Source organism: Ixodes scapularis, unplaced genomic scaffold (genome assembly GCF_016920785.2).
Source record: "Ixodes scapularis isolate PalLabHiFi unplaced genomic scaffold, ASM1692078v2 PGA_scaffold11__112_contigs__length_91849675, whole genome shotgun sequence".
Classification (NCBI taxonomy): domain Eukaryota; kingdom Metazoa; phylum Arthropoda; class Arachnida; order Ixodida; family Ixodidae; genus Ixodes; species Ixodes scapularis.
This window is the reverse complement of record NW_024609837.1, coordinates 16482711-16502613: the sequence shown is the minus strand read 5'-3', so window position 1 is coordinate 16502613 and position 19903 is coordinate 16482711. Positions and strand designations below refer to the sequence as shown.

Sequence of the window (19903 nt, the reverse complement as noted above, 5' to 3'; positions counted from 1 at the left end):
GTTTTCTGTTTTTGTTCTTTCGTCGCAATAAAAAAAAAAAAGACTAATATTTTCGAGTGTTTAGTTTACGCCCAAATATAGCGCTAGTGGTGTAAAGAAGATTCCAAAGTTCAGAACTAAGGGCTATATTATTCGAAGCTTATGAGGTAATTTTCTCGGACTTTCAAAGGAATAAAGGTGGCCGTTCCTGTTAACTGACCCCATTTGTCTCCATGTGTTCGCGGGCTTTGTCGGTCACCATTTTTCTATCTACATGTTTCGATCATCCATTATAACTTCTCAAAACAGATAAAAGCAACCTCGGAAAACTGTGGATTTGGTCCGGACCACCACTACGTTGGGGCAAGGGGCCGAGCGTTCGGTGACGTGTAATTTACTTTTGCGATGAAAAAACAAACACTGGAGAACTTTTCTGAGACCCTCTTTATAACGCCCATGCTCCAATTCATTTATATAAAAACTGTCGTTGGATAAAGCAAGAGGATTAAAGCGGCCTGTTTTAGTCTAACGCTGTCATGTGTCCGCTGATATTTATTTCAGAGGTAATAAAAACAACCTCGGTTTTGGTATTCACAATTGACGAGCTGGTAATGCGCACGTGCACGTCAAGGGAACAACCAATGTAAAATTAAGTGTGCAATACCAGGTAGGACTAACAGGCATACGCTAATGATTATTTGGTCATCACTTTAGGAGTGATATATGCTGTACAAAGCAAGCCAAGCAGCTTGAGTAAAGCTTTTCACAACACTCAACTTCTTAAGAAGAATCTTTGGTACAACATGTAAAGCACCAATGAAGAAATGACCAAACTTTTTAAACACTATCAATGATGACGTTCCATTTTTATAGTTCATGTCCCGGTTGTCATTTCACCACGAAGTAGGCTTATAAGGGGTTTCTACTCTTAGGATACGTATTTCTCAGCAGTTCATGTGCCGGCGTACTTTTTAAGGTATTCAGAAAACCACTAAGACAATAACTTTCGTCTTCTGTGAGCGATAAACTGCGACCCAGCCATCATTAGTTAGCCATCAACAAAAGATATTGGTTTTGTTAAAATAAAAATATTCCTGTCAAAGCTACTATCGCTGTAAAAATTAATTATCTGGGGCAAAAAGCTTAGGCAGCAATCTTTTCTAGACGCAATACAAGTCTCGACTAAACTAAGCAAAAACGACAATGCCGTGTTAACGATATGCTGCGCAAGCTAACAACTCTCAACGAATTACATCTTTGTTTTATCTTAAGTATTTTTGAAAGGCTAATCATCAACTCTTAACGCAAGACTACTTCTTAATAGCTAATGCTTCCGATCTGCAATTCCTCTTGTATACAATGCATGAGTATATTACCACGCGCGTCTCTGAGCATGCGCGTCTGTGTCCGAATGGTTTTCGTGCTTGGTTCCCACGCAAAGGTCTGAGGTTAGATGCCTTGGAGCGTACGCACCTTTTGATTATTTCTGTAAATTTCCCGTCCCTGTAATTTCGAGAACCATGTTGCTTAACCGAAGTCCGAAAGTTCTACGCGCCAAACCTTCTATGCCGATTGTTCCAGAAGCCCATGCGTGAACAAAACGGGCTCCGGGTGGCGAGCCTGAGTCCGTTTCTTTCAGCGTTCGATCCTGCTGTCACGCCGCCATCGACGCCTGCGACGCTAACTTTTTTCTATTTTGTTTTAGGCACAAGTTAGTCCCATTAAAGATGTAGTTCACCTCAGTCTCTCGTCGCCTCATCAATTGCCATTTGTGAGAATATCTTGCTACCAAGTCATAGTATAGCCATTAAAATGTCGCATAATTAAATTTCAAAGTGTTTTACATTTTTTTCTAAACCGTGATCAATCAGCCGATGATGCATTAATCGTTCTCATCTTTCGGGCTGCATATTGAGCGAAATTTACGTTTTATTTATAGAAACAATTTGCGTTTCCATTTGAAGAAAGCTAGCGGCCAATAGAAATTAATCACAAGGTATACAAGATTAAAAATCTTGTATACCTTGTGATCATGTTTATTTTTTTTATTTTATTTTGTGGGCAATGCCAAATTGCTATTTTTATATGTGCCGGGAATTTAGGAATGCATTCTAGCTTCTTCACTTTTATGGTTTATACCGAAAGTGCTTTTCTTATTTTTATTTATTTATTTTTCGCTTGATGTCTTATATTACTTTTCAATCTTTGTTTTTATGACAATGTTAAACAACATCAATGTGTGCTAGTATTCATTCTTTACAATTTTATGTGTGCATCCATTTTCTCTTGAGTGTATGTATGTGTGTATCCGTTATATCTTGTATAAGTATTTTTTCTCTTGTCGAAGTTTAACCTTTAATGCTGTTGCTGCTGGACTTTGCCCCCCCCCCCCCCCCCCCCCCCCATTGGACTTTGGTGCCCAGTCAGGCGACACGATCGCCTTTTGCGCCAAGGTGCCATTTCGAGTAATGTGTACCCCTTGAAGGAAAAATAAACTGATTGATTGATTGATTGATTAAATAAATAAATCTAGTTAATCTGTCCTAAAAATTATTCAAGTATAGCGTCAAGGAAAAGTATAACGCCATAAAATATTGACAAGTTCAAAACATCTCATCCGAATGTAGTTCTCGTCTTAATGTAATACTACAAGAAGCTGATAAAGTTTATTTTAAAAAAAAATATAAATATATATTAACTTTGAACACTTTAGGACGACGTTAAACTTCAAATATAATAATCCTGCTGAAGCGCAGCACTTACCACCAGTAGGAAGCGCATTCACCAAAAGCAAAAATATAAAAAAAGAACTTCTTTGTTGTGGTGTTGCGTTTGTCAGGATTACCTGGATTGAGGATGACTGCAGCAGCCCGCATTGAACTTTCTTAATAATCCATTATGGACACACATGTTGCCAACAGTGCATAGTGGTATTGGCTTATTACAGCACACTGCATTACCCTTTTTGTGAAAAAATATAAAATTGAGGGGTGTGATCTATAAAATAAGATGTTTCAAATTAATAAAATAAAATTGCCTACATGAATCGATGTCAAAGTTCAGCTGAACACTCGCTGATATGCGTTATTGTATTTTGCATTCATGGTTTTCTCTCCTTCACAGAGAACTAAAAGGGATATGTTACAAAGTCAGCAAGATGCATTTATGGCTGCGGTTTCTGATGAGGTAACTTCGAAAACGAGGGTTTTGTTGTCTCACAGGCGCTAAGGGCCCTGCCACTGAGGTGTGATTGTCCATGCTGGTGTGTCATCTAGGCCGGTCACTGATCCTTGTGGCATTCGGTTTATTCTGGAGGCATCCTTTAAAAAACTAGCTATCCGTGTGATCATTCTTTTGCCTTGGAAGAATTTTTTCTGATATCCATGAATGCTGCTAACGGTATAAGGGGCCGGATCGTAGTATGATGTAAACTTGTGTTGGACTTATTTACAAAGAACTCGCTGATTCACCCAGAAGTGATGTGGTCGAGCACCTCTCTGTGTGCTGGTCTGGTGCTTGATGTAAGCCTTTCTTGCCAGCTCGGTTGACATCAGTAATTCTGTGTTCACTGTTCTTGGGGGTTGTGGCTGCATAAATAGAAACGAGATTCCTCATTCTTCTTCCAAACAGTAATTGGTAAAGCGATTTTGTTGTTGTTTCTTGTTTCATAGCTTTTTAAGACATCAAAAAATTGTCTAGATCAGACTTTCAGCCCTTTGTTCTGAGTTCACTGGCCTGCACTTGTTTCTTTGATGGCCGCATGAATCGCCCCAATTCACCGTTGGCTTGAGGCCATAGAGATGGGACTCTGTGGCGTGGAAATCACCAGCACTTGGGTAAACTCAGCCAACTCTGCTCCTTGGAGCGGCGGGCCCTTGTCCGTTTTTGCTTGTTCTGGGGTGTCAAACGGACCCAACACTGGTCGGAGGTTGGCAGTGAATTGCTGGCGCTTGTCGATTTGACGGCCTGTGCCACAAGGTATTGCAAAAGGCCATCGATCACCACCATCGCGAAATTTCCATCGGAAAATGAACCAACATAAAGTCGGGTGATACTTCTTCCCAGTGGCTGCCGGGAGCTTCGGTGATCGTAAGTGGTTCTTGAGTTGTTTGGGGTACCGTCGCTTGGCATAGAAGACAACTCTTTACCAGGATCTGCACATGGTTGTCCATGTCTGGAAGCCATTTCTTTCTCGTAGTGGTTGTTTCGTCTTTAGACATCCTTGGTGACCTCGGTGTGCAAGTTGCACTGCAAGTTCTTGAAGACCAATTGGAAGGACCAGGCATGTCCTAAGTATAAGACCTTCTGGTGTTAAAGTGGGTTCTGCTTTCCTAGCTGAAAGTGGCTTTAGTTCCTGTAGCAGCCAGTCGTGACGAATAGGACTCTGGATGGCTCTCAACAGTAGCTGAAGCTGTTGATATATCTTTGTCTGCCCCGCAACTTCCTCAACTAAGAAGGCATTTGGGATCCACTGGCGTTGTATAAAGCTGATATACTCATTAGGGACCTTGGTGATGCGAGTGCCTCTCTTATGTAGAGGAACTGGGTGTCTTTAAAGGTAGTCCGAGGGATTTCTGTTTCCTGCCATGTGTGCGTCAAATTCATACAGTTGAATGTGGAGAGCAAGGCGCTCTATGCGGGCATATGGTGACAACCTTGATTTTCTCAGGGTGGTCATCAGAAGCTTGTGGTATGTCAATGAGAGAAAGTTTGTACCACAGAAGTAGAGCCGATAGTGTTCCATACCTCATACTGCAACCAGCATTTCTCGCTCGATTTAGAGTAGCGACTTTCCAATGGTGTTAATGCTGTGCTTGCATAAGCTATCACAGCGACTTGCGAACCATCTCGTTGTGTTAAAATGGCACCAAGTCTGTGCGGGCTTTCATCTACAATGAGCTCTCTTGGCTTGGCTGGATCGGCTTGGCTTGATCGATCCGTCTGACATGACACGCCACAGTTTGTCAAAGACTTTCTTGTGCCATTTGGTTCACTCCCAGGCTGTATTTCTTAGTGCCTGTTCACGCATGGCTAATTGCGGTCAGCAAGGGTCCGTAAAAATCGAGCTGAGTAGTTGACCATTCCTAAAAGACTCTTCACATTTTGAGGTGGCTTCGGCACTTTTACTTGTAGCAAAGCATTGCATTTTTTGGGGTCTAGACTAACACCATCTGAGGAAAAAATTTGTCCGAAGAAGGTTAGTTATCTCTGGTAAAATTGACACCTATTTTCATTAGGGGTTATTCCTGACTCCAGAAGTCGACGTAGGACTCCGTCTAGTTTTGTTTCATGCTCTTCTTTCGTCTTTCCCAAGACCACGATATTTTTACTGGCATTCGGGACGTTAAGGGTTGGCGAAAGGTGTTCTGAAAGGTTTCGGCTGCGCTGCTGAGGCCGAAGTTGAGACGTTTTTATAGGAATAGAGCAGTGTGCGTTGAAAATGTTGTTAGTAGCCTCAAATACACGTCCAGTTCCAGCTGATGATGGCTGTTTATCAGGTCAAGGATAAAGAAAGCAGTTGCTCCGTTGAGAGCTATGATAATGTCATAAACTGTTAGACACAGATGTCACTCTCTTTGAATGGCAGTGTTCACAAAGTGCGTGTCGTTGGACATCCGATTTTCATGAGGCTGATATGGTTACGGGACAATCACCACTGGAGACACCCTTGGTGTGGGTGTCTTTAGTGGTCTTCATCCAACTGATCGCTTGATGATGTCCTCTCACAGGAGACGGTCGAGCTCTGTCTCCACAAGTGCTCGCAGTGCAGATGGTTTGCGTCGCTACGGTTGAGCGATTGGAAGAACAGTTTTTTATGCGAAGAGGTGAATTTGCTGCCTCTTCAGCTTCCCAATTCCTTTGAACAAGTTACGGAGTGATAACACGAACGACTTTCCAGTTGGAGAGTCTTCGACTAGGTATGGTGATTCGGACAAGACCAAGACATGATGTGCTGCGAAGCTAGGATGTGGAGCGCTGTTTCCCGGGATGACAAAGGTGTCCTCTTGACCGCACCTCTCTTTTTATACCATGCGGACTGAAACTTTTCCCAGAAGTTACAGGGAAGACGTTTCCCTGCATGGAAACACCTTTGCTGATTTGTTCTCAAGTTCCTCATCTAGGTGACAGTTCTGGTTCATCCTCACGAACAAGTGATACGGTGGCGCCTGTGTCTATCACGAAGGTGATGGGCAAGTCGTCCACCGTGATGACAGCTTTTGGAGACGAGCTTGCTGGAGGTAATGTTTTTGTTACAATGATGTGTTCTTCACCGCTTCAACTGCTGCCTTCATGAGTTTGGCTGATGGCATTTACTGTCTTACTCGTTGAATGGCACACCTTGAAAAGTGTCCGATCTTGTTGCAGGCTTTGCATGCTTTTCCCAATGCAGGACACTTCGATTGCCCGCCGTCATGCGGCCTTTTGACACCGCAGTTGTGACAGTCTGTCGATAGGCTGTGATGTCGTTGCGTCTGGCAGTTTGGTCGTGAATTCGATTTCGTACTTCTTTTTGGCTTGCGGCCGCGACGCTGTTCTTACATTTGTAATGCGAGGATTGACTTATCGACACTCCGCTCGATTTCGGACACGTCGTGCTCAACGTCCTCGAACACGCATCTTTGCCTGAGGATGTCTGGCAAATCTAGCGAATGCAGTATGGCATTCTTTCGCAGACGGATAAATGTAATTGCGATGACGATTTTTTTTTTCTATCACGAGATCTTTGTTTTTGGAAGTTGCAATGACAAGACAGCTGCCGGAGCCGCGCATAAAAAGCATCTAGTGGCTCATTGGCGTTCTGTTGTGCCTGCAGGAAGCGATAAATGGCGAATGTTGAGTTGATTCTTGGCGCGAAGTGAGCGTCGAGTAACGCTCTCGCGGCGTCGCATTCGCGTGTTGACTTTCTCAATGCGCTGTGCTGCTGACGATCGCCAACGACGAGCCGTCCTAGAGACCGGCAGAGCTCATACATTTCCTCGCCGGCGTAATGAAGGAGGAACGCTTCCTTGCGTACGTCCGCCGTTATGTTCTAGGCAACGAGAAAGTTCTCGAACGTGTCCACCTTCTTGGCCCATTCGAGGGCGATGTTGTAATCAGTCGCTTCGACGTTGAAACTAGAAAGCGGGGACAGCGTGTGTGCCATGTTGACCTGTTCCGTTGCTTGATGTGGCGATATTCTCCGATAATTTTGTGGTGCAAGGGTTTTATAGGCGTCTTCTGTTGCCATAGCTGGAACTCCTGACACCATTGTGCTGTTCGGTTTGTCAAAATTACATGGATTCAGGATAACTGCAGTGACCACTTTGTACCGGGTGTCCCTAAAAAAATGTACAGGGAGTTGTTTTTACCGCAAAGCTAAACTACGCATTGCCGAACGCTCATTTTCTGCTCAAACTTAAGCGCTAGAGGTCCGAACCACACGCAATAGTTTATTCAAAAGTTACAAAAACATTTCTGAAAGTTTCAATGCAAACATTGTGCACATTTTTGCTCGTTTTCGATTTCTGGCGCCATAGAGGTTCCTGTATTCTGGAACTCCATCGGCCGTCATTTCGGAATTTAAATTTTCTTATTTGTAAACTAATAAGAATACGTCAAAAGCTGCCTTTACATTCGTTAGTCTACACCATGAAAAAAAAAATCTGCTTCGTTTGCATTTTTTAATCACATCAATTTTTGCTCGCATATCGCGCAGGACACCGTAAACAAAATACTTTCTGCATTAATGACTCAGAAGCCACTGAAAGAGAGACATCTACATTATTTTTATGTGGGAAACTAGTGCTCGCCAATGTGCATCATCCAGTACAAACCGGAAGTTAGATTTGATGCTTTTTTTATAAATAAAGACTTGCAACATAAGGGCAACAATCCAGATAGAGAAAGTAAGTGAAGGAACTGAAGATATTGGAACAACCCAGTATTGTATTGGCATCGGTGTCCAAATGTGTCAACGCACCGCATCTGAAAGCGCTTGTAGCGAAAGCTCGCGCTCCACAACAAGCGCTTCCAGTTGCGGTGCGTTAACACATTTGGACACCGATGCTAATACAACACTACAAGCACTTCGAGTTGCGGTGCGTCAACACATCTGGGCACCAATGCCAATACAACAATACGGAATTGTTCCAATCTCTTCAGTACCTTCCTGGAGTCATTCCCCGCCCCTGCCCATTCCAACCCGAATGAGCATCGTACCAGTGCGCGGTCGTGTGTCATGCAACCACTGCGTGATGCACGTTGAAGACCCTATGCTGGCAGTGCTACTGCGCTGGCTAACTTCACGGAAATACTGGAAATAAAGCTGATAAGTTCTAAGACAGTGTTGTGTTGTCCAAAGTTTATCGTTATAGTGTCAAGGTTTTCCGTTTTGTTTCTTTTTTTATGGCGGCTAACGTTTTTATCAAGAGCTGAGACACCAGACGCCCACTCAGACTGAACCACTTACGGCTGTCTAAAGATACAAACACAATTATTACAGCACGAAATTTCTTCCAGTACCTATCTAATAATAAAAGCTAATATATTCCTTCAAGAGACACAAATATACGGAACTCACTGGAGTTTCACTCCCTGTAACACGTCGAACAATAAAAAACTAAGAACAACTCCAAAAACGACATGACCCACGAACGATTCCCTTATCAACGTCACCGAAACGCGGGCCAGAAACCAACTCGGGGTGTTGTCCCTTTTCCCCGCACAGAAGCTACCGCGCGGCTTGAAGCGGACATCGCTCCCCAACTCCCTCCTTTCCCGAAAACAAAAGAGAAAAAGTGGAAAAAAAGAAGGGAGGGGCGGGATGGACAGGGCGCAGGGGGCGCCCCGATCGCTTTTCCCCGCGCGCCCCTCCCACAATCCAATAAATGTCCGAGACCTCCGAAGGCCCGAACGAGAATCTCGTTTGGAACGAGACGCCGCGCGAGCCGCTTCTCGCCTGTTGTGCTCCTCCGCGTGCTTTGGGGAAGCCGCGCGGTCGGGAAACCGCGTGGTCCGAGTGGCGTGCCGTACTCTCCGTAGCGGCAACGGCGGCGGCGACAACGGCGCCGTTGAGCGCGTTGTCGAAGTTTGTGCGACAGCGTCTCGGAGGAGTGTAGTGAGAGTGGTGTGACGTTTCGACGTTCCCAGAGGGAAGTGGTGAGCGAACCGTTGACGGCTGTCTTACACAGCGATTCCCCTTCGGTAACGCTGGAGAGGTTCGAGAGCCTCACTCTGGTTGAATTAAAGTTGTTCGAAAAGACTGCTGAACTCCCAAACGTGAAGCAAAATTTACTTCACCGTGTAAAGCCGCGAGCTACCTCCATTTCACCTATTCAAATGACGTTTTTGAGGAGGTAAAAAGACTTTGGTTGGCAACCTCGTAAGTTTCTTATGTGACAACTCCCAAAAGAAAGAAGAAAGTTGGAGGCAGACGCCAGGCGCTCATCTCATTCATCGCCCATCATGAAGAAGTGTCAAAACAGACTATCCTTGGACTTTGGAAGTTGGGGAAACGGACTTGGGGGTTAAGTTACTAAAGTAGTGGCACGTGATCTAATAATATTCACTGTGACCATTTGGAAACAAAAGGCAGCACCAGGTGAGGAAAGAAAACATACCTTAACAGCGTCTCGCTAAAACGTTGACAGCCAGAACAAAGTGCCAAATCAAAATCTACGCCTTCTCGAATCAAAGTTACCCACATTCAATCGCTACGATTTCAAGGAGAAGTGATTTGCTATATTCTTGTTTGTGTTCCAGAAATAACCTCTTGTTTCTACAACGTCTCAGCATATTTCCTTTGGAAAAACTCCAACGTCTGCCGCCATCGAGCCCGCATCATACCGGCGGATGTTTCCGTAAACTAAACAAAGCTAAGGAATCTTGAACGCCAAGGTCAGATGAACCCAACCAACAGAGCACTCGCCTGCTGAACGCGATTGTGAGAGCCCCCACCAACCCATCGCTGACGTTCTTTCCCAGTGGACGCAGTTTCAGCCATGTTGTACCATTCCTACAGATGGCCAACGAAAAGGGACTTTTGTAGAGACTGTAGCCACCGGCCACGGCAGAGACAGTCTCCAGCGCTGATACTTCTCTGGATAGCGGCTTCCATCTACGTCGTGAATGGTGAGTTCACCTCCACTCCCACGCGCTCTAACATACATAAAAAAAAAAAAGTTCAAGGGCTGAAACAAAGGAAGGGCGTTTCCCCGCGGAACGCGTTTTTTTTTGGGAAGAAAGATAGTTTCCCTTTAACATTCGCTAAGAGTGCTTGATAGTTTTGGTACGGTGACCTTTCTATCACATCACTTTAAGTGCTATGAGATTTGGGTTTTGTGCCTATTCAAAGATGAGCCTTTTTTATTCCCGGATTTAGATATCACGACAACACGTTTATCCGTATCTTCCAGTGATATGCAAGGTTATGGAAGTACCTATTCCCTCGGCTACTTCATTATGCCTAGAGCTGAAACCAAATAATTACTTAAACTGCTCTTTGTCACGTCCAGAAGAGAACAAGGAGAAATTTACTTTGTGACTTGTATGCATAAATTCAATAATCAAGCATATACATTCCCCAAAATATATCTATAACGACATCCCAGTGAAACCTTACAGTCCTAGACAATAAATGTGCACCTTTAAGCTTTCCGCCCTATAAGCAGTCTAGGTGCTAGAGAAGTTAAAATTAAAAAAAACATGTGTTTAATCACCTTCTGAAATCAATCTCTGAAAAATATGGCGAGTTTTGAAGTTTTAATTACACAAACCTTGGAGTAATAAAGAGTAGCACTGGCATTGTGTACTCACTTCTATCAGTATTGCAAAATATTGTTTTATAGTTTATTCCTTTTTATCTATAGATCCAAAAGTACCTAAAAGCACAACCACAATATTATACCGTTTTGAAATATCACACCTAGCTCGCAATATGAGAGTATAAAGCTGGTTTTTTTGGCCAGTTTATTTTGGATTACACTCATCATAAAAGTTTAAAATACTATGCCTGACTTTTGGTTTCAAAGGCGGCTATAAAGTTATTTGTCGATGTTGTTGTTTACTTTGATTTCATGAAAAGTATTTAAGAATGTCAAAATAAGCTCTCCCACAGGTGATTGAAGTCACTACTGAGACTTGCTAAGGTGAACTTTTTAAACATTTCTTGGAGATTTTTGCTTTAGCGTCGTGCATTGTTGAGCCCACGAAATCTGATAGAAGTCAACAATTTATCTAACATTCATTAAGACCGGCGTCAATAACACAAAAACAAATTATTTTGTTCTTTTTAAACATGTGTCTTGCGCAAATTCAATGGATTCATTTTTAAGGGTGCATGTTTGTATTTATTCGGAATAATTACTTTCGACTCCAATAGTGCGAAGCTTTACGGTAGCGTGGTTCAGGAGTTCGCTATATCGTGACTCGTTCAAGTATTTGTTCAGCGTCTTGTCAAAGAAAAAGAAATTTAAAAAAATTGTCTCAAATACGAAACGTTCTGCAATGTTACGTCACACGTGTTACGCCTAATGCCCGTGAACACATTATCAACGTAAAGAATAGCACACGCGGGGTGTCACCAGCTCCAATATCCTCATTATCAGAATGCAATCAATTAATTGGCTTACCGAAACGAGCCTAATACACAATCAGAGACAAAGGGAAATATGAAGATTGAACTGAAGCAGACGTTTTGATGGTGTGATAGTGTGCATGCTAAAGTAAGAGAAAAGACGACGACGCAAGAAGCGCGAAGAGAACGGCACCCGAGAGATAAAGGGGGGGGGGGGGGGGGGGGGGGGGGCGGGGCGGGCGGGAACAGCCAGCGACCGACAGCCTGGTCAGGGCGCTTGGGTTAACGGCCCAAACCAGGGGCCCTAAGCTGGACGCTTGGCGAAAACGACGGCGCGAAATCTGGCGGCCGCGATTGGCCAACGCCACACTTGACCTTGGCGCCGGCCAATCATAGCCGCCGAATTTCTCACCGACTTTTCCGCCAAGTGTCCAGATTAGGGGCTCAGGACCGGTTTGCAAGTCCCTCGCTACCAGAAACCCGCCGGACCAAGGCAGAGTCTCCAAGGCAGCGGACCAGGGAGACCTCCGTTCGGGGAAAGCCAGAGAGTCGCCGACACAGCCGCCCGTCAGTTCGAGCTCCGTGCAGACTGAAGTCCCAAAAGAAACCCAGGGCACCCGACGTTACCCCGTGTGCCTCCTTGCTTCATTCTCTTTCCGGCACACAAGAAAGCCCAAGCCTGGTCTGAAAATAGCAACGCCTGTGCCGGAAGAAGCCGAACAGAACACTACCGCTTCCGCTCTAAAAATTTCGTTTATATTTATCTTATCCTATACTCTATGATTAGCTTCTTTTTTTCTCTCTTTCTTATTATTACATATTGCTAAAAATCGACCTGGTCTGCTTTTTTGTTTTGTTTATTTGACCATTTTATAACTTAACACGAGCAAACGAACCTTCGTGACATATGTCTTGGGAACGTCGTAAATATTGCTCATAACAGCTGACTAACGTAGAAGTTCGGGCTAGTTGGTATTTCGTGATTAAAAATTAAAACAGCGCAAGGACACGGACAAGAACAAGAAGGTAGACGACAGTTCCTCTACCTTCTTGTGCTTTTCCGTGTCCTTGCGCTGTTTTAATTTTTTTTACTCACAACTGGGCGCCATGTTTGAAGGCGCTGCTCACGGCGCATGCTTAGAACGAGCGAACAGTAATAGGCTGATAGTACCGGCAATTTAGACGGTGTGAAATGTAAGTGTGCAAAAAAAAAAAAAATTGTGGAACCTGGCGGCCATAGCTGCGCACACAGCTATGGTCGCCAGTGAACACTCCCTTATGACCTTTTCAAATAAAAAAAGGGCTTCTGCATTATTCCATCTTGAGTGTTCGTCCATGTGGCCTGTAATTTACTCGCTTTCAGAATTGACGAATATGTGCGTGCTGGGCTGAGGATATCGCTCGCTAAACTGTAAATATTGGAATGGTGTATACTCCGGCACCCTTAAGCTAAGACTTCAAGCTCCGCCCACAGCGCGAGGTCGCTGGCTTCCGCAGCGCTTTGGCTGTGTGTGCTTGCGAGTTCATACTTGTGTCAGCAAGCTCAATAAACCTCGCGCTGAAGACGGAGCTTTTAGTCTCAGCTTAAGGGTGAAAGGGGGATAATTGGAACTTAGAACCGAATTACGGGGGGCGATGCGGGCTAGTTTGTTCATGCTTAGTAGATTGAACAAATCGAACAAGAAATGAAAGCAAACTACAAGATGCAAACAGGACAAGCGCTTCTAGTTGGTTCATGCTTAGTAGATTCAACATAGCGCACAAGAAACGAAGACGAAGTAGAAGGTGTACACAGAATAAGGTGCTTGTCCTGTGTACACCTTCTACTTCGTCTTCGTTACTTGTGCGCTGTGTCGAATCTACTGAACTCAGAACTCCAGGATACCTAAATGACGTAATACGAAAAAAAAAACAAAAAACACCCAACTGCAAACACGAGTCTCTTTAAGCTTTAATCGCCGATAAGATAACCCAACAGGAGGGTTTTGGCCGCTGTTTGTCTCACCACGGACCACCACGTGAGCCCATCTTGGGGTGGGGCGACCACACCCTTCTTTGCCCCTCGGGCAGTCGGCGTCCCTCGCCTTTATCGGCACACACGCTTGCGCAAGCAAGCTCGTTGTCCGATTGCCGAAGCCAACCGAGCGCCGTCCTCCCCAAACAGACAAAGTCGAAAAACACGCAAACGCACTTAATGAAAGTATTCTGAAGAGGTTCTCTTTCTGTCCTCGACTTTCTCCTCGTACGCGTGCACGCGTGCCTGCAGTGAAAGTACCGAACGCAAATGAGTCGGGCTCGGTAATTAAAGACGTCTTTCGGCCGAGCTCCCACCATCTTTCTTTCATCTCTAATACTTGTTTGCTACTTTTTTTATTATTATTTCTCATTCCTCACGTTCTTTCCGTTGGCGAGGCTTCGCCGAGCCCGAGACCGTCCTCTTGTTGGGACGGTGGAGATCCTCCCGAGTCCCTCTGCTCGGTCCTCCAAACCAAACGCACACGCAATATTCTTTTTGTGTGTGTGACCGTTCTTTCTTTTAGTGCTACACCTTGAGTAATTTCCTTGCGGGGTCGCCGCAGGAAAGAGAAAGAGAAGCCCGCCCAAACAAAAACTGTTTGCATTCGTACCTTTCTTTTTTTTTTCTCTCTCTCTCTTTTTACTCTCCATTTTTATTCGCAGGAAGCCAAAGGTGAGCTTGAGAAAATTAAGCATCAGGAAGAAGAGAGATGACTCTTCGATTCCCCTATACCCCGTTCTTTGTTAGCCGTACCTACGTCCCCAGTTTATGTTTTTGTATGTTTGTGTGTGTATATCTGGTGTGTGTAATCACTTGCTAGTTTTTGTCGGTTTTTTTTTCTTTTTCTTTAGTTTTTTTGAGTTAGCGTACGCCTTGTCAGTCGAGGAAACCTTGGCTAATTTGGCTTTCGCTCCGAAGGAGGAGCGACTTGGGCTGACAAATGACTATCTTCCTTCTCTTACTCAAGCTGGCCTCTGTTCGCTTCACCGGTGCGCGTACGCCGATCCAAGGGAGAGACTGCAAACGATCGTCTATTTCCTCTTACCTGCGCTAATAGTCTTTTTCGAGCATCTGGCAACAATACGCACGTACAGAAAAGGCAAATAATTAGTCCCGGTGTTAACCGAACAAAAAGAAAAGAAGAAAAACACCCGACCCGTTGCATTACTCATCTGAAATTAGTATTTAAATCCTGGCTTCCGATGCTATTCAATCTCTAAGTTTTTGACCCCCCCCCCCCCACCCCTCTCTCTCTTTCCTGGTTACGCCAATGTGCGTCGTCAAGTTTTCCGAGGAAGACTTTGAAAGAAAATGCTCACTTTTATGCTTGAAATTACTCTAAAACATAATAGTTTCTTGTTCATGCTGGAGTTGTGAGCGAATTTACTAGGGTCCCACTAGTAGCATCAAGTTTGTGTAAAGTTAAAAACAAAAACTGCATTTCATTGCAAACCCCCCCCCCCCCCCCCCCCCCATTTTAAGCTGACAGTCCGGTATACTTGCTGGACCAATCAACCACTTCTTTTTTAATCATCTGAGCCCGCTCTCTCCGCGTCGGTATCAGTGAGTGTCAGATCACTTGGCGAAAAACCGATGTATGAGCTATAGGTGCCTTCATGTGCGTTTCATTTAGGTTGATGACATCTGACCAATTTGTTTGCGGCGCCACACCGTATTTTGAAAACAAATATTGTGACTTTGTGGCGGTGTGGGGGGAGAAAGATGACAAAGAAATTACACAGTTGTTAGTCTGCGCCAGACATGTATGTTGTTTTTCTTCTGTCCTCTGTTTTAGTTTAAATTTTATCAAGTGCATTTTTCTTGCACGTACGCAGCGCAGCAAACCATCACAATGTCTAAGTAACTAGCCCATATCCAAGCTTTATTTTTAAAATTAACATTCATGCTGCTATCGATTTTTTGTTTGTCATATACGATTTATATCAAATTAAACCCTTCACTATGAAGCGTAGGGGCAAATCGGAGCTACGCTGGGGAACTCGCCACCGCCGTGGGGGTCGGAAATGTAAGAGGTGGAGTGGGAAACTCGCCGGGGCGGCGTCAACAGAAGCTCCTCCCCTCTCGGTTACGTCGCATCGGAGAGATTCCTGCTGAAGTCGAGCTTAGTCCCCCATCAAGCCACCATTTCGGTTGGAAACATTAAGAACACTTCATCTTCTTCTTCACTCAAGGAAATCACACGCGCACAAGAAATAAAAATACAAGCCCCAATTTTATCGAATTTAGGTTTGGTAATAAGCTCAAAGACACTAAATGAATCCAACATGTTTTTCGCAAATATCTGTTAGTACCTATCACTGAGCTTGAATCGCGAGATGTTTAAAAAAAAAAAATGGACGTTTCAATTTCATACGAGAAACGCCATTTTAGCGTTTCTCGTAACTTTTTCCCGCTGGTAAGGACAACATTTTTTACAGCAAAGGGAGACAGAATATAGCGCAGCACGTGGGCAGAGTTTGAAAGTCCTGACATGTTTATAGACGTGAAGAAAATAAAATCAATGTTAAGCATTATTATGCAATGTGTCGTGTTTGCGATTTTGTTTTGCAAATTAACGACGTCATATTACTCCGTAGGAAATACTTGGGAAAAACCCCTCCTATGCGTATTTTGTGAGTAAGTATTTGAAAACCATAGACGCAGCAGATGTTTTGGGGGAGGTGGCCAGAATGCCAGCATAGCGCAATCCGGAGAAAGTCCTCCGGGCTGAAAGTCTGCTTCTAATATTTTGTTTTCTGCAAAGAGACTTTTTTCTTGGCAAAACATAAGTCGGTTTTGTTTCGATGGGTATTGAGTGATCAAAATACATAATTTTCGTCAAAACTGAAAATGGTCACGGACATGGTCGGCCGAGCTTACCTGAAAACATCCGTAGGCTCGTACCTCACACTGAAGAAGTCCGTGCGCTTGCTTTCCCGCACAACACTCGGAGAGCCAATCATCGCATCTAACGGCGAATTACGATGCCGAAACATATGTTTTGACCACAAAACGCAGTCGTAGTTTTGGCATTAAGCAATGCAAGCGTGACGCTTTGCGTTGCTTAATGTCACAACTCAGGCTGCGTTTTTTGGTCTAAACATGTTTCGGCATTGTCATTCGCTGAGCTGTTTTCGGAAGTTGTCGTTGATTGGCTCTCAGACTGCTGTGCGGGAAAGTAGACGCGCAGGCGCTTTTTAGAGTGAGCTGCCGGCTGCTTTGTATCGTGAGAAGCTGCGTTCGGGTGCGAAATATCACGAAGCTGGGACCGGACCCGTGGTGTTTCTATTTCTTGTACTGGAGGTAGACGCCGCTTTGTACACTTTAAGCGACATAATTTTCGTAATTACCTAAATTACTTGCAATTCATATTTCCAAAAAATAGCGCGAAAATAATATTGTTTACAGTATTTGCGTGAAACACTGGGTAAAAATTGAACTTGTTTCAATTACAATTGTCTTCAATAAAACTTTATAAGTTCCTCACAAAAACTTACACGGATTAGTGATTCACATCATATATTTCTAATAAGAATAGAATCTACCCTTCTGTTTCCTTTTTTTATATTACTTGTAGAATCTCCCTTCTTCTTCAACTGTTTATCGTTACTTCTTCTGCATCAGTAATGTATGTAGAAAAAAATTTGGTTCGACCAAACTTTTGCAATCATCCGCCATTTACTGACTAAAACTGAGTTTTCTCTAAAATCCTTACAATATTTTTATATAGGTTTATATTTATTCGTTTTCGAGATCCTAGTTGAAAAACTAATAGCGACGAGTTTTAAAACGTAGTAGTTTTCACTGTTCATTAACACACGCCTTTTCCCTTCTGCATTCAAAAAACAAAAACAAAAAAAAAACTGTGCTGAACTCCACAGTCCACAAATAGCTAACCGTCGAAGCAACCAAAGCAAGCTCGCTCCCAAATTGAGTTTCGAACAAATTCTAACCTCCGCACAAACAACACACGCTGAGGGTCTTCAAACACTTTCAAGGGTGACAATTGAATCCCAAAACACGACGTCGGCGTGATCTCCGCGCTTTGTCGGCCTGGGCGTCAAACAGGGCATAATCGCCTTAAAAGACGAGACGACGCAAAACTTTTTTTCCAAAAGGACGGCGTCCCTAATTATGGCCCCCGGGGTCGCCCCTGTGCCAATTTCAAGAACAACGACCCAGACGAGAGGTCCTCGTTTGAAGGAAAACACAACAGTCCCGCCTCAAGAATAACAATTCACGCGGGACTTGCCCCTATATCGCCGCCCCGGGGTTTTCTCGCGTTTCAAAAGCCGATGACAAATGATAATTTAACGGGCGGTTTTAATTGCGTTTGCAAAACAAGATCAGTTCGACACTCGCTCGCGACCTGAACAAATGAAGACGGCAGAACGGAAACGCAAACTTTAGAGTGTAGCGCGCGCGCGCACGGCCGTGCTACATAAATTGTTGTTTCAACCGATGCTCCGAGGAAGAAAGCTCTCTCGAGTTTCGGAAAGAACGGTTTCGTCATAGCGCAGTCTGTGTCAGTCACCGGAATTAGCAGGTCGGAGACGTTTTCTTAGGGCCATTTGAGCCCGAGAATGGAGTATACTTTCTGGCGTGTTGACGTTCCAATCAGGTTTTAAAAAGGCTTCAAATCAAATTTCAATACATTCTTTTACCTTCCGTTCTTTCTCTTTTTCTCTTTCTTTATTACCTCTTCGGGTTTTCTTTTTTTTTTTATTCTTAATTTTCTGCAGATTGTAAACGACGTGCGCGTTTCGAAAACGTCTTACACAACTGCTAACTCAAATCCGCATTGATGCTCCTCTGACTGAAATAGGCCGTAAACTCCGCAACGACAAGCACACACCGTGCATTTCACATACTTGTCGAATTAACGATAGCACAAATATTCAGCCGTTCAGCGTTCTCGGTGTATGAATCGTCAACATGTCGTATGAATTCCGTTTTAATAGCTCAGTTAGATTACTCGACTTAGGTGGGCGTATTTTTATTTTTTTTTTTTTTGGGGGGGGGGGCGGGGGATGGGCTCGCACGACCCTGTACTTTTGACTAATGTTCGCTTTGAACCTCCCACAGAATATTGCCGCGTTCGTGGCGAAGCTGAAAACACGCGGCCACTCACATAAAGCAGCGGGGTTAGAATACCACTTGAATTTTTACGCTTTTAGTTCTGGAAAGATCCAGCCCATTCCAGGCTGCCATCGTATCTTCTGGTTAAGAACCTACCTGACTGTTTTAATCTAGTATACTAGATTAAAACATACAGCCCTAGGCATAAGAATGCTATACAAAGCACTTTTATGCCCCGGGTTGTATGAATTAAAAAGGCAAACGAAATGCACCTTTTATCTCTTCTAAATACAGGCCGAAAAAGACGCGTTGCGCCAAAGAGAGTGAATAGGAGAGACTTAAAACAAGCGTTTCTTTGATGTTAACAGATCATGCAGCTTGTTTCAGCCGGATACAAGATATTGTATCAGGAAATTACCTAGCCGTAAGCATTTCATTTGATGTGAAGGGTCCACGTGAGGGAAGTGTTATATGCGGTTGAGCGATACATGTTCTTTTCATGAAGCAGAATAATCGGAAGTTATCCGTACGTACATGCATCTTATTTGTGTATTCAACGCGGCCGTACTGATCTCCTTAAATTCATGGGATAAAGGAAGTAGCATTTTTTTGCAATGTAAAGTCGTGAAAATAATTTACGTCAACCGGTGTTTCATAGGATGTTGCTCTAGTGAGAATTTATAAGTACGCCTGCCGGAACGAGGGCATCGCTTATTTACGCTTGTAAGTTAAATCACTGAAAAGATTGTAAATATATTCCTCTCAGTCATGCAAGAAGCCTTGGTCGGGGATCGACAGATCCATCCAGTTAATCGACTAATGCTTTACTTGAGATCAATTTGAACATTAACCATAGGCTTCTCAGTTAGAAAAGCTTGGGTGAAGACAGAAAGAGTAAACCCTCCTGATTATCATACTCCCTTTAACTGGACGTACACGCGTTAACAAAATACAAGAGAAGGTTCCAGGCTTTCAGTATTCGAGCTCATGTTCATGGCTTCGGCTTCGTTACTACATCAGATAAAGGAAGCCATAAACGAGAAGTCATTTATTTTAGGAGGAAGTATTCTTTCCTTTCACTGTAAAAACAATTTTCCTTAGGTTTGTCAGTTACTATTTTTCTTAGGTTTGTCAGTTATTATTTTTCTTAGGTTTGTCAGTTAGAGGAAATAATAGGTTTAAATATTAATGCAAATATATCTACAAAAATATACGAAAGAGTCAGTCGAAGAGGACGGACAGGACAAACATCGAAATATGTTTGTCCAGTCCGT

At 43.7% G+C, this 19903-nt stretch overlaps 1 protein-coding gene across 1 annotated transcript in view; it reads left to right on the top strand.

Moving 5' to 3' along the window:
• The first annotated feature begins 8873 nt into the window (after nt 1-8873).
• Nucleotides 8874-19903, top strand: part of LOC8043285 (neurotrimin) — a 183488-nt gene continuing 172458 nt past the window's right edge. Inside the window, exon 1 of the mRNA XM_029972770.3 lies at nt 8874-10089. Coding sequence (XP_029828630.2) covers nt 9960-10089 — 130 coding nt within the window. The 5' untranslated portion in view covers nt 8874-9959. The remainder of the gene's footprint in view (nt 10090-19903) is intronic.